The sequence below is a fragment of the Pithys albifrons genome, chromosome 7 (assembly GCF_047495875.1).
Source record: "Pithys albifrons albifrons isolate INPA30051 chromosome 7, PitAlb_v1, whole genome shotgun sequence".
NCBI lineage: Eukaryota > Metazoa > Chordata > Aves > Passeriformes > Thamnophilidae > Pithys > Pithys albifrons.
The window spans coordinates 49,035,247-49,048,017 of record NC_092464.1 but is presented as its reverse complement, the minus strand read 5'-3'; the positions used below and the strand labels follow the sequence as shown (position 1 = coordinate 49,048,017).

At 39.6% G+C, this 12,771-nt stretch overlaps 1 protein-coding gene across 18 annotated transcripts in view; it reads left to right on the top strand.

Annotated features, from left to right (window-relative positions):
* Nucleotides 1-12,771, top strand: part of ARPP21 (cAMP regulated phosphoprotein 21) — a 138,315-nt gene that overhangs the window by 57,638 nt on the left and 67,906 nt on the right. For 13 of the 18 annotated variants that reach the window (XM_071561449.1, XM_071561460.1, XM_071561448.1 and 10 more), the window contains 2 exons: nucleotides 5,404-5,512; nucleotides 7,283-7,384. The exons of 1 other annotated variant lie outside the window; for it this stretch is intronic. In XM_071561449.1, coding sequence (XP_071417550.1) covers nucleotides 5,404-5,512; nucleotides 7,283-7,384 — 211 coding nt within the window. The remainder of the gene's footprint in view (nucleotides 1-5,403; nucleotides 5,513-7,282; nucleotides 7,385-12,771) is intronic. 4 more of the 18 variants (XM_071561466.1, XM_071561465.1, XM_071561464.1 and 1 more) reach the window with 1 other exon arrangement.

The following is a 12,771-nucleotide window of genomic DNA, read 5'->3' as shown; positions in this document are numbered from 1 at the left end:
TACCATTTACAAGAGCTGTCTCAGAATCAAAAGCATTAAATGAGCATGTAATGGGGAATTCTCCTTAAACAGTCCATGTAAAAAATATGCCTGAGGGGGTGAACTCTGTTTTCTGTCATCCATGGATAAATTGAGAGGAACTCTACTGGAGTCAATGGAAGTAGATCACATTAAAATCACCGTAATGATAGTAGAAAAAGTCATATAATGCTATCAAAAGCTTTTTTTTTTCTCTTTCTGACACACAGAAATATTTTGCTGCTTATTCCAACTTTCCCATCTCCAAAATATAAGCTTCAGCGTAAGGAATGAGTCCAAAAAAGTGCTTTTAGGGTTTTGCTTAAGTGAGGGCTGCAGATAGCTTTTAAGGAACTATGAAATCAGAAAAGTAAACAGTAATGGCCAACTTGCAAAAGAAAGAATAGACAGAAAGACCATCTAAAAGGTAACGATGGAGGTTTGTTCTGCTATGGATTTGTTACTATATATCTGACTCAGTGTTTCAAAAAGTGACAGCCTGACTAAGGTTGGAAGGAATCTGGAGGTCCTCTTGTCCAACCTAGCCCTGCTCAAGCAGCACCACCTGGACCCAATTGCCTAAGACCATATCCAGGACCCTCCCAAGGATGGAGACTCTGCCAGCTCTCCGCGCAACCTGTGCCAGTGCTTGGTCACCCTCACAATGAAATTCCAAACACAGAAATAAGAAATTTCACCAATGTCTTCAAGTAACATTTATAGTGATCTCCCAACACAAAAGTGAGGCTGAAAGAGTTGAAGTGATCATTGACTGCCTGAGAAGGAGCACAGCCACGAGAAATGGGCAAACAGTATTGCCCTGAAATTTTAACGGGGTACTGTCCCCATGTCTGGAGCTGATATTGTACAGAAGTCTGTAGAAATGCCCTTGACTCAGGAAAAAACACTGAATAGAAGGGCTATTGATGCCAGTTTCATATTATGTGTGGCCAATGGGTAAACTGGTCACTCACCAAAAAGTGATCTCTTTTCATAGTGAAATAAAACATATTAGGAAAAGATTTCCAAAGATTTTTGGTGATGGGAGCAGACTTTGCAGAAGTTTGCAGATGCTTAGAGAATTTTGGGAAGCTTTTTATGGTGAAATGTTTGGGTGCTGAAGGACACCTGCTGAAGTTGGCTCCCTGAAGGTATCCTGCTGGCACCTACCTGATTATGATGCTACCTTGTTAATCAGGATGGAGAGGAGAGGCTGTCTATGCTTTCCAGCAGATTTGGAGGTCAGAAGAGTTCTGCACAGCTGCCTAAGGGTGCACACCAAAGAGCACGAACTCTCAGATGCAATTTCTCTTAAACATTTGTAGTGCCTGATCAAAAGCTTTACAAGGAAGGAAGGAATGTGCTGTGTGTTGTGTTCTGAGCCACATTGCCAGAAAGATGAGCCACGTTACAACTTTTTAGGAAATACGAAGTGAGTTCATCTGCGACTGTGGTTTTGCGAAATTGCATTTTCAGGGCACACATGTTTTGCTTCCACCCATACTGTCAAGCAATAAAAATTTGAATGATCAAAAGGTTTTATTAAATAAAACCAAAACAAAGAAAAAAACTCCCCAGACTTTGCACCTTTTTAGACTGTGTGCTTCCCCGGCCCTTAGTGTTGGTTTCTGAGCCTTTAAGGTACAATTTGGTCATAGTTTTTGGTTTTCTCAGTAGTATCCTCAAATTGCAAAAATCCTATTGATTTAAAAGGTGTTTCCTTCTCAAACTTTTTTCTGGAGTATTAGGGCTTGAGATTCTCAAGTGATGCACATGAGACATAAATGAAATACTGAATGGGCTAAATGAAATCCTTTCATACAGGTAGGCAGCATGCCCTGTATGCATATATTTATGTGCCTTTTTCCTTACAAGTGGCTGTTACCAGGTAGATGGTTGTACTGTGTGGCTAGGGTCAATCCACCAGTATAGGATAGGTACTGTAGGCTGTTTTAATTTATTTTTTGTTTGGTTTTTTTTTGTTTATTTGGTTGGTTTTTTTAGTTTTGGAAGATCCCTATGTAGTGAAGAGTACTTAGTGATATGGCCTCCAGAAGCTCTGTCTCTCTTCAGGAAGGCTGCGCAAATCTCATTTTTAAAATCAAATTAAGGTTTGGTTAGGATTTGAGGATGTAATCTAGGTATCTGGTGTGGCAATAGTGAATAAGTTCCTGATTTTTTTCTTTTTTTTTTTTTTATAATGGGTTTGTAACAATAATTGTAAGCCATGCTTTGACTTAATTTATGCTAGTGCTGAAAATTATCTTGATAAATTCACTCCCCTACATGCATGAGCATGGTTTTGTATCGTGTGCTGACTACTACTGGCAGTATCAGCTAAAAAAGCTCAGAAAAGGGATTAATGTAGGACTCGCATGAGATGAATTCACTGTATCTTCAGGATAATTGTAATTAAGTACTGTGTTAGTATATTGCCACTACACTGCGTTGTACTTAAAATTGCTTATTATTTTCTTAATTTTTAATCAGATTCACCTGCACCTTCATAAACTAATGCAACAGGTCTCCCTAGAATAACTACAATGTCTCTGCTTCCTTATAGCAAATGCATGATACAGTTACAGGGAACTTTAAAGCTGGTAATGTGGAGCTTGCACTGACTTCTGTTTCCATCAGTGGAGCAGATCCAAACCTTTGCAGAGTCAACCTCTTCTCTACCCAAGTGATTCAGAACATTTGGTTCCACTAATGAGTTTCAGACATTTTTTGCCATCTGTATCCTATGTATTTTTGCAATAGATGTTAAAAAAGAAAATGCAGTAGATGGTATTGAGGAGAAAAACATGAACACGTGTAAATATCACTGGACCTTGATATCTTCTTTAAAATAGTCCGTTTGTTTCAACTAATGATATTTAATGTTTGAGGGAGGCCTTCAGGTTGGTGTTGCTGAGGAAATTTGTTGCTGTGGTATCTTATTTCTCACTCAACAACCTTCCCTCAGGTTTTGCATCCTTATTAACTGAGCTCTTCGCAACCTTACTGGTCACAGTGACCCAGAGCTGCAGTGATACCTGGGAGGGAAGGGCCTTCTAGTGGTGCTGATAGTACCCTGGTGCTCTGCAGCGCTCTGCACGTTCGCAGAGCCTCTCTGCCCAAGCAAATTTGTTTTCACGACTGGAGATTAATCACCTACTGGGCTTGTAGATTAATTTTATTAACAGGCACACAACAAATCATTAATTTTGACTTGTGGCTTGATCTCTTGCTACTCTTCGCTTGTGACAAGTGGAAACATTTTTTAAATATTAAATGAAGTGAAAATGGGATGTAATAATGAATGTAATGCTAAAAAGTATGAAAATCATGTTGTTGTTTAAATAAGTTAGTAGTTTGAGAAGACTTTTTTATTAAATTGTTTTTTCAAACATTTTCCTCTCTAATTTTTTATTATTTTTTCCCCTCTGCATTTAAAATCACATTTATTTATTAGACTTTGTATATAGCTTATTAGATGCTCAGTAGATACTTTACACCTCTAAATTTTACATTGATTGTACAACTGCAGAAGTTTTGTTTATGCTCTAGGATGTAAAACCAGAAAAATAACTCAGAAAAATAATGACCAGAAAATAATAACCAGAAAGAAAAATAATCCTCAGATAGTCCTGTCAAAGCAGAATATTTGAGTGATTGAATCTTCATTTCTGGCTGGGCAGGCATAGTGCTCATTAATGAGAGCAAAGGGAGAGCAAGCCACCTAGCAAATCCATTAATGGGACTTTTTAGCCTCTCTGTTTATAAGGAAACATAATGAATGGCCCATTAGGTTAGAAAATTATGCAGATAGCCATGGTCCTCTGGGCTTTCCCAAAAGGAGGCTAGTAGGGCATTCAGAGAGTCTGCTGCCTTGGGCTCTGTATCTGTTAATGCTAGCAGCTATGGCTGGTGGACAAAGGTTTCTTGAATTGCCAGACTATGTGGAAATTGAGACAGTGTGTTTTGTCCCAAAAATGCCAATAGTAAACAGAAGCGGGAATCCTCTAAATTCATATGGAAAGAGAGGCAGAATAGCTGGTATATCTCAATATTGATTTTTTTACAGTTTATTACAAGTGTTTCCTGCGCATCTGACAATGAACTGTTATGGACTGCAATTATGGCATGACTGTGTGCTCTGTTTGGATTTGAAATCCTTAATGCTGTAACAACAAAATGGTGGCTGATTTGCACACCTGGTTTAATTTTCTGATGTGAAATAAGATGAAGATGAGGTTTTTCTTTTAAATTTTGTAGAGAACTTTTATTTACAAAATCACAGACTTCTTTGAATTCTACCTTTTGATATCTTGCCCATTGCTCTGTTAGTGTCAGTGGAAGATTTATGTCTTGTTTGTGTGGTTCTCTAGACATGAGCACCTCCTACCAGTACTGTGGCAGCTCTTTCAGCTCAGAGCATAAGGCTTGTGTTCGCTGATAGAAACCCCACAGTGTATTCCTGCTTTTAAAACACAGTGTGTGCATTTAGCAGCCCCTCAGTCGGGTGGTAGCAGCGTCTGAATCTTAGCTCAGTTCTACAGGCCATTGGCCACCCTGTCAATTCTGGCTGGGCTGAAAACATCACAGGTTTGGCTGTGGGAGTGGTGCAGGCTGGAGTGTTATTTATTGACAGCTACGAGGCATTGGCAGTGACCAACTCAGTCACAAAAGTTGTTTCTTAAAATCTCTTCTTGCACAAGGTGAGGTGACATAAGACTCTGCTTTTTGCACAAGGTGAGAACATGGAACTGCAACATACCAGCTTGGAAACCTGAAAAGGTTGAGCTTTTAACCAGTGGGGTTTGGCTTTTAAAATTAATGAAAAGATGACTGTATGATTTTAAATTGGTGAACTAATTGATACTCTGTGGTTTTTCTGGAGTATTTTTCCCCTCTTAGTGGTGATGAGATAAAATGTAGTTGAAGCAAAACATCACCAGTCCCTCCCTTTACTGGTTTAGTGGGTATCTTGTTTTGGGGGTTTTTTAAGATTTATTCCAGTTTTTCCTTACTTTTAAAAATGGACAGGCTTCACTGAGCACCAGTGTTGCTAGAGGTCCCAACTACTGAAGGAAGCAAATTAACATACAGAATGGTAATTTGTTTTCCCCGTCCTTCAGTCACAGTGAGGAGTCTAAATATTTCAGTGATTGAGACTTTGGATTCCCGTTCCTTGCCACACAACAACAAAAGCTATTTATAGCAATAACAGTTAGCAGCGATACAGCAGCCTCAGACAGCTATAGGCAGCATCTCACCATGACCACAAATGTTAACTGCTTTTGCACTGAATGCCTCTGTGAAAACAAAGAGCACTGAGAAATAAAGATCAAAGCAAAACCAAAAGAAAGATTTTTTTATTGCTATGTTTTACTTTGCTGGCAGACCAGAGCAAAGGTTTTCTGAACATTTAAAAGATGAAAAAGGTGAAGAATCCCAGAAGCGATTTATCTTGAAGCGAGATAACTCTAGTATTGATAAAGAAGACAATCAGGTTGGTTCTCGGTTCGAGAGTTGCTGAAATTTGTTCTGTTTTTGAAGGTGGGCTGACTGATGTTATTGTTGTTCTTTTGTTGTTGCGCTCGTCCTCCCCTGCCCCCTCCCTGCCTCCTTTAGCATATGTACCACCATGGGTGGCCCCAAGCCCCAGTGTGGCCGCTTCAGCCGTGGCACTGTGTGGGTTTGCATGGGTGGTTTGCTTGGCGCAGGACTTGCTGCATGCCCACGGGAGGGGGAATGCTGCTGGCTCTGGCCTGTGTGGGAGGCTGTGGCACTTGCATTTCTCAATGTCTTGCCTAACTCTGGCGGTTGTTACGCTCCCTGTAGCTTCCTCCTTCCATTGTACCCATTCAGGGGGTAGGGACTGATGACAAACTGATGTAGCTCAAAAAGGAGAGAGGAAAAAAAGCCCCAAACAAACATATGATGCTTAGGTCAGGTTGATTTTTTTTTAACCATCCTAAATTAAAATTTGACCAAAATTAAATTAGATTCATCTTTTAGTTATTTTCCTCCTTCTGTACCCTCAGCACCTTTTATTGTCTGTGTAACTTACTTGCTTGTGCATGTACTGTGGCAGACCTTCCCCATCTATGTTGCCTGTGCTATAACACTTACCTTATCTTAGATGAGTCTGATAAATAGGGGAGTGCCAGGGAAATGTGTGCTTGTGCTGCCTTTAAAAGTGGGTGTTGTGCTGTTTCAATCCAGTTCAAGCTGTGTATGTGGAATATATTAACAACAACAACAACAAAAAATCTAAAAGGGTTCTGACATGATTTACCTTTATGAGAAAATTCTTACAGGTAAGAAGACAGAGTATGGTTTCTTTGCTTAGGTTATATTTGTGGAGGGACCTACCAGTAAGTTTCTCATTGCCACTCTCCTTCATGTTTGCAGTAAAGGACTGAGTTTTCCTTTCCCTTCCCCGCCCCCCACTCTTTTTTTCCTTGACTTTCAGTTGAACATAGCAGCCTTGCCAGTTGTGCTGCATCCGAGTTGTCTTTGAAAGCAAACCCCAAGCAATTGCAGGGTGTGGTGAGCATGGGGATCAGCCAAAGGAAAGCAGCACGATCTATCTCACCCAGTGATGGGGTGCAGGGGGAGAAGGAATAGTACTTCAAACTCAATTGCCAATGAAACATTTCCTGGTGGGGGCATCTTTTCTTTTCCTTCCTCCCATGGCACAGCCATTTCCCCCACTGTGTTTTGCCAAGAGGCACAAATGGCCCTTCTTTTCCTAGCAAAACTGAAGCAGAGGATTCCTTACAGTGTGAAAATGGTTAAAATGGTCATGTTGAATATCTGGGACTTCTTGTAGACATAGACTTTGTGGGTTTCTTCTAGGGTTTGCAGTTTAGCTCTTGCAGCCTAGTTTCCCCTCTTTTCTTCTTCTATTTCATAGACAGCACACTACTGCCTGCCCTCCTGCTCCTCACAGCCGATAGGAGAATCAAGAAGTGTTAGCTGCTGAGAACAATGGCACTTAGACTTGGGGTGTGAGCACCCAGTCTTAGGATGGCAAGTCCACAAAAGCTGTGCAGAAAGGCTCCTTTTGGCCACCTGCTCTGCAAACCCGTATGCAGTATCTAAGTGGAAGCCCTCAAGCGCCCAGTCTTGCAGGGTGCTTCATGCAGGAGCGACAGCTATCATTTTCGTGCTTCATTTGTTTAAGTGAACATTTATTATTCTCAGATGACAGTTACTTAATGGCAGTTTTTAACAGCTCAACTTATATAACCCTCCTGGTTTTCTTTCTGCTCAGCAAAACAGAATTCTTCCATTTAGAGATGACAGACGAAGTAAATCAATTGAAGAGAGAGAAGAGGAGTATCAGAGAGTGAGGGAGAGAATATTTGCACAAGATGTGAGTAGTTGTTTTAATTGCCTCTTTAGTGCCATACCTTCGCCGCTAGTCAGACAGTGTTGCCCCCCTCCTACAAAAACACCGCAGCTGGGCTCGCCCTGTGCAGCTGGAGGTGACAGGGAAAGCAAATTAGCATGAGAGGGTCTGAGAGGAATTCAAGAAGTGTGGAGGTTGGCTTCTGGAGAATGAGGTGCTGAGAGTTGCAGGGAGAAGGGTAGCGGAGGTATCAGGCCCAGCATGTTGCCTGGGGAGTGCTTACCCTGTTTCTTTGAATGTTCATGTTCATGTGGTTAAGGTTAACTTCTTTTTTCCTTCTCTTTTGCTAACCAAAGAGCAGTGATTTAAGTGGACACTCAATAATTTCAAATAGCTGTGTTATTTTATATTTCTTTTGAACTGGATCAAATCTTGTAATCTGCAGAACCTCCTTGTGGTGGTCATCTATTTGGACCAGTGCTGTAGCCTAAGACACTGAGAACAAAGAAAAAGCAGAGTTTAAACAAGGAGTTGCACTGGTTTTTTTGAAGTGACTGATTAAAGGACTGTATTTCTGCCATCAGAAAATCAGTCACACTGTTGATGATTATATTCTGAAAGGAGTAAAATGAAACAGACATTATAATTCTTGCCTTTACCAAAAAATCAGAACTTGCACAATGATGTATATTTCTAGAGGAAAATATTTAAATATGAAACATCTGTGAGCAATACCTAATGTTCCTGAAAAAAAGACGAAAATAATAATTTGCTATAATACTGTAACAATCGAGTACTAAAAGGATCAAAAAAAAAAAAAGGAAAAAAGTCAACATTTTATTGTTTTAGCTCACATATCAGTGGGGGTTCTGCCACTTAGAAGATATGGGAATAGACTCAATTAAAACTGTTTTTGAACATCATATTTGGCAGTGTCCTTTTAAATTAAAACTGTTCATATGTTGCAGGGCTAATAGTACTTATTATTTGGTTTTGGAATTGCACACGTCCAAGTTATTTTTCTTTAGCAGAATACACTGTGTAGTTTTAAGGTGTGTGTTGTCTCACTTGTGATAAGTAATTTTGCTTTTTAGTAAATAGCTGGCTACATCTAAATGTTTTTAGCCTCACTAATTCTTTCTTGACTGAGACAATTCCAGTAAAGGCAGAGGCCCTCCAGTTTATGTTTTGCTTTCATGTGGGTCTGATGTAAATACTATCACAGTCTATAGATGGTAGAGCTACCAAGTTCAAGAGCTGCAAAAGCTTCTTTGCAACCAGTTTCTTATATGAAATTTGTGAGGTTTGGCATGTAACAAAAGAGCTTATGCAAAACCAAAAAATCTTTGGGTTTTGAAGCAGAATTCAGATGAGGTAAAATGTTAAAAAATACCATATGGACAGTCATTGCCAAAATAGCACAGTTTCTATCACAAGCAGCAGCTAGAAATGCCAGGCTGAGAAACAGAGGTGGCTGGGAAAGTGTGCTGAAAATGGCTCCATAATGTATTGCTACTGTTGTCTTTAGGTACATAAGTTTTAAAAACAGGCAGTCAGTGAGCATTTTTATTGCCCATAGCAGGAGATTGTTGTGGTCCATTGGGTTAGCATCTCCGAGTGGCAGGACCTAAGTAACAGTGTGGTTTGTGGCAGGCATTTTAAATGGGATTGGGAGTGAGCAATTTTAAAGATGCGGAATGTTAGATATCTCTCCCTCTCTCTCTCATATCCACTCATTTGCTCTCTCTCTCTCTGCTATTGCAGGTGTTAGTGAGCATCAAAGTGCAGTGAATTTCAGCAAGCTGTACTATTAATGTTAACAGGAATGTATTTCTTAGCTGAGCTTTTTGAGAAGATTGCTCCTTACAGATACATGGTGTTTTAGGATGATGTCATTGGGTGTGGTGGTGGACAATGTATTTTTCTTTCAATTTTAGTAAAGGGAGAAATAGCTTTCTATTATAGATAGTCATTTACTACCTGTGAGACTTTTAAGTTTTAAAGCCCTCTGCACTCATTAATTAATCCAATGCTCCCCAGTTTTATGTGAGGTAGGTACCTAAGACTTGTCATCCTGCAAATTACAGGCATAGAAAAAGAGTCAGGAAAGGATTAATCATGTAGTATTTTTATTATCTCTATGCTGTTTACCCTGCTGTAGTCAAGTCATTTTCAGTGCCTTGCTTATGAACCTTAGAAAAAAGGTTATAGATCTAATGCATGAAGAAAGCTTGCACGAGGTCTCCAAAGAGCAGCCATGAAGGTCTAGAGTACTGCCATAACTAGTTGCTTCTGACACCTCTCCTCTAGACATGTTTGAGGTACCCAAAACTCTGGATAACATATCAGCCCAAGAATCAGAACTTTGAACAAAATTTAGGAGAAAAAAAAAGCCTGTTTACAGGGATAAAAAATTCTGTACATGTTTCAAACACTGCGAAAAATGTCTTAACCTGGACCCCAGATAACAATGGAAAGCTTGCTTGTCCTTCCTGTCATCTTGCAGTTCTCTAGTGCACCAGATCTCTTCCTTTCCAAGTGGGAAGGTTTTAACAAAATAAATATGTTCATGAGTAATGCCATCATTATGATAGTCCTTATGATGATTAGTCTGATATTAGTCAGTTTAAATTATACTTTCTGGCAAGTTTTCCATCTGCTGTGTTGGCTATCATAAATTTTGACAAGGAGAGCTGGAGGTTTTAATGACTCCTGTCATAGCACGGAGTCATAGCAAGTGGCAAGGATTGAGAAGCATGTTAATATGATACCTTAATAAAAGGATAGGTGAAAAAATAAGTAGTTAATAAACGTGATCATTACAGCTCACTGAAATAAGAACTACAAAGTGCACCTCAAATTTTTTGGGCTGCTAAAAGTGAGACAGTGCTGCCTGAGCTCTCTTATGTTCAAAGCCATCTTCAAGGTTAATTTTTAATTGCAAAGGCTGCAACTTTCCTTTTTAAAACATGTTTTTGTTGAAAATTTAGTTTCACAACAATTTGTGAATTTTACAGCCAAGTGCACTGGAGCAGAGGACCTGGAGTATCTGGGTCTTGCAGAGAAATTTCTTGTCTTAACTGGCTTTAGTAGCCTGTAAGAAGTTGAAAAGTAATTGTTCAAAAAAGACAAACAACCTGAAGGAATAAAAAAAAGTATATGTTGTTATTTCCCTGTGTGTAGATTTAACAGAGAATCCCAAATGTGTGCATAAATGATACATGATGTTTGGCTTTTAAGCATGCAGAAAATTGATTTTAAAGGCTAGCAATCAAATTACATGGGGGAAATTTCATTCTTCAAGGTTAACGCAATGTATAACCCCATGAGCCAGAATCACGCTAGGAACATTCAGTGTTCATAAATGTTTTCTCTGGGAATCATTGTGTATTCACCAAAAAATGTAGATGTTTTCTTATTTACACAACTGCTAGAGTTGCCTGTGGTACACATGGAATTTATTAAAGGAAATAGATCATGCTTTTTATTTTCTGTTATTAATTGTAATGGCTATTTTTGACTAAGGAGTGTATTCTGAAGAACCAAATCCTTTAAATAAAGTAAGTCATGATTCCTCTACTTAAGAAAACAGTGAGAATCTTTATCACAGAGAGAAATGAATATTTGAAGGCATGGCTTCAGCTTGTCCTATCCTTCTGGTGTGAAATGATTAGAAAAAAGAAGGCTTAAAATGAATAAAAACAAACCAAAGGCACACCTCGTTTGGCTACCATAAACCTGTAGGTACTAAAACTCATGTACTGCTGTACAGAGCCTTTGTTTTTGGCTGCAGATCAAGTAATAAGCATTAGCTGGAAGCCTGATATCTATCACATCTTGTTAACTGACATGAAAATTATTACCTATGGTATCCACTGCAGGATATTGCTGCATGTTAATAGTTATCTATGTTGGCTAATGTAATTAAAAACATGAGCAGCAACCCCCAGTATACCTAATGCACTGGCAGAGCTGATGCAAGTTTTCCAGTTGAGACTTTAAAAGGTTCTTGAAAATTGGAGAAGTGAAATACTCATTTCATAAATGGCAATTAGTCACACAGAGCACCCTAATGGAAATCTTGCACACAGAATTCTCCAAGGAGGCTAATTTGTAGGTAATCTTACATAACTTTTTGCTCTGGTAGGTTTGTTGTCAGTGTGTTTGATGGCTATACAAGAGCCAAGTGTTTTAAGGAATTTTTTGACAATAGCTCTGCTGTGTAGTGCAGCTTTCCTAGTGCTTTAAATTGAGCATTAGTGATGCTATAGATCAGGAAAGTGAGCCCTGACCTTGTAGGAGCTCAATTGCTATCCAGAGCTGCTTTGCCATCTGATTTTTAACAGTAAGAATAACATAATAAAAAAAGTTCCTGTCTTCTCTGCCTGTCAGCCTCACACCTGTACTGAAAAGTAGTTTCCAGGGATTGTGTGGCCCTTTGCCAGCATCAGCAGCCAAGAAGACAAATGGAGTTATTATGGACTCTTGTCTTCAAGTCCATAATCTAGTTGATAGTGGTTCCCATGAAAACACTGAAAAGTAAGCAGAACTTTTTACTTGCATGATAAAATATAAATCCCAGATATTTATTCTGCTTTATGCCACAGTCTCTTTAAAAACATAAAAAAGGTAAAATAAATCTAGACAGGTAATGCCCCTTTGCTTGTGTAACTTTGTGGGTACACATACCAGTACTCTATGTCAGCAAAGGTTTTTCTGTCAGGTAGCTGTAAGGCTGCTTGGGAATGTGACTGCAGAGAAGTCAATGCATAGATGCTAATCAAGGTGGAGACACGGCCCCACAGTTGATGTTGTACAAGCCTGCAGGTGATCTCACCGTGCTTTTGTGTGTAGTTAGACTAAGCTGAAGTCTGCACAGCCACATGTTTAATGAGACTTGGTGAGTAAGGTACATAGAAGATGCAGTGTTATAGTTGTACAAAGGATCCCAGTGATTCTAAATGAAATAGTTTTTGTCTTCTCTCAGCCTGGGATGAGACCCTAGGTCTACTGTAGCTGGTGCACTTTGGTGTCTGGCAATGTAGATCTTACTCCTGATGTCCTGAGGCTTTGTGCTAAGGAAACTTACTTGCCAGTGATGCAGCCCTTGCAAGTTTAGCAGGAGTGCAAGGTGGAAGCTTGCATGGGAAGCCCACAGAGCTGTCAGATGTTCTCTAATGTGAATGCTGGGTGGGTGAACTACAGCTTTAATGAGAAGTTGCATTGTCATCTCAGGGATCAATTCCTTCCCTTTGCAAATTGGCAGGATGGCACTGGCTGTGGTGCCAAGGGAAAACTTTGTCCAAGCATCTTCTGGAGCACTAGGAATGAGCAGGGTGTTGCTTCTGTTGCTGGCCAGCATTCTTTCGAGTCGGTCATTTAGCTCATCCTTTTGAAAACAAATATCCGAA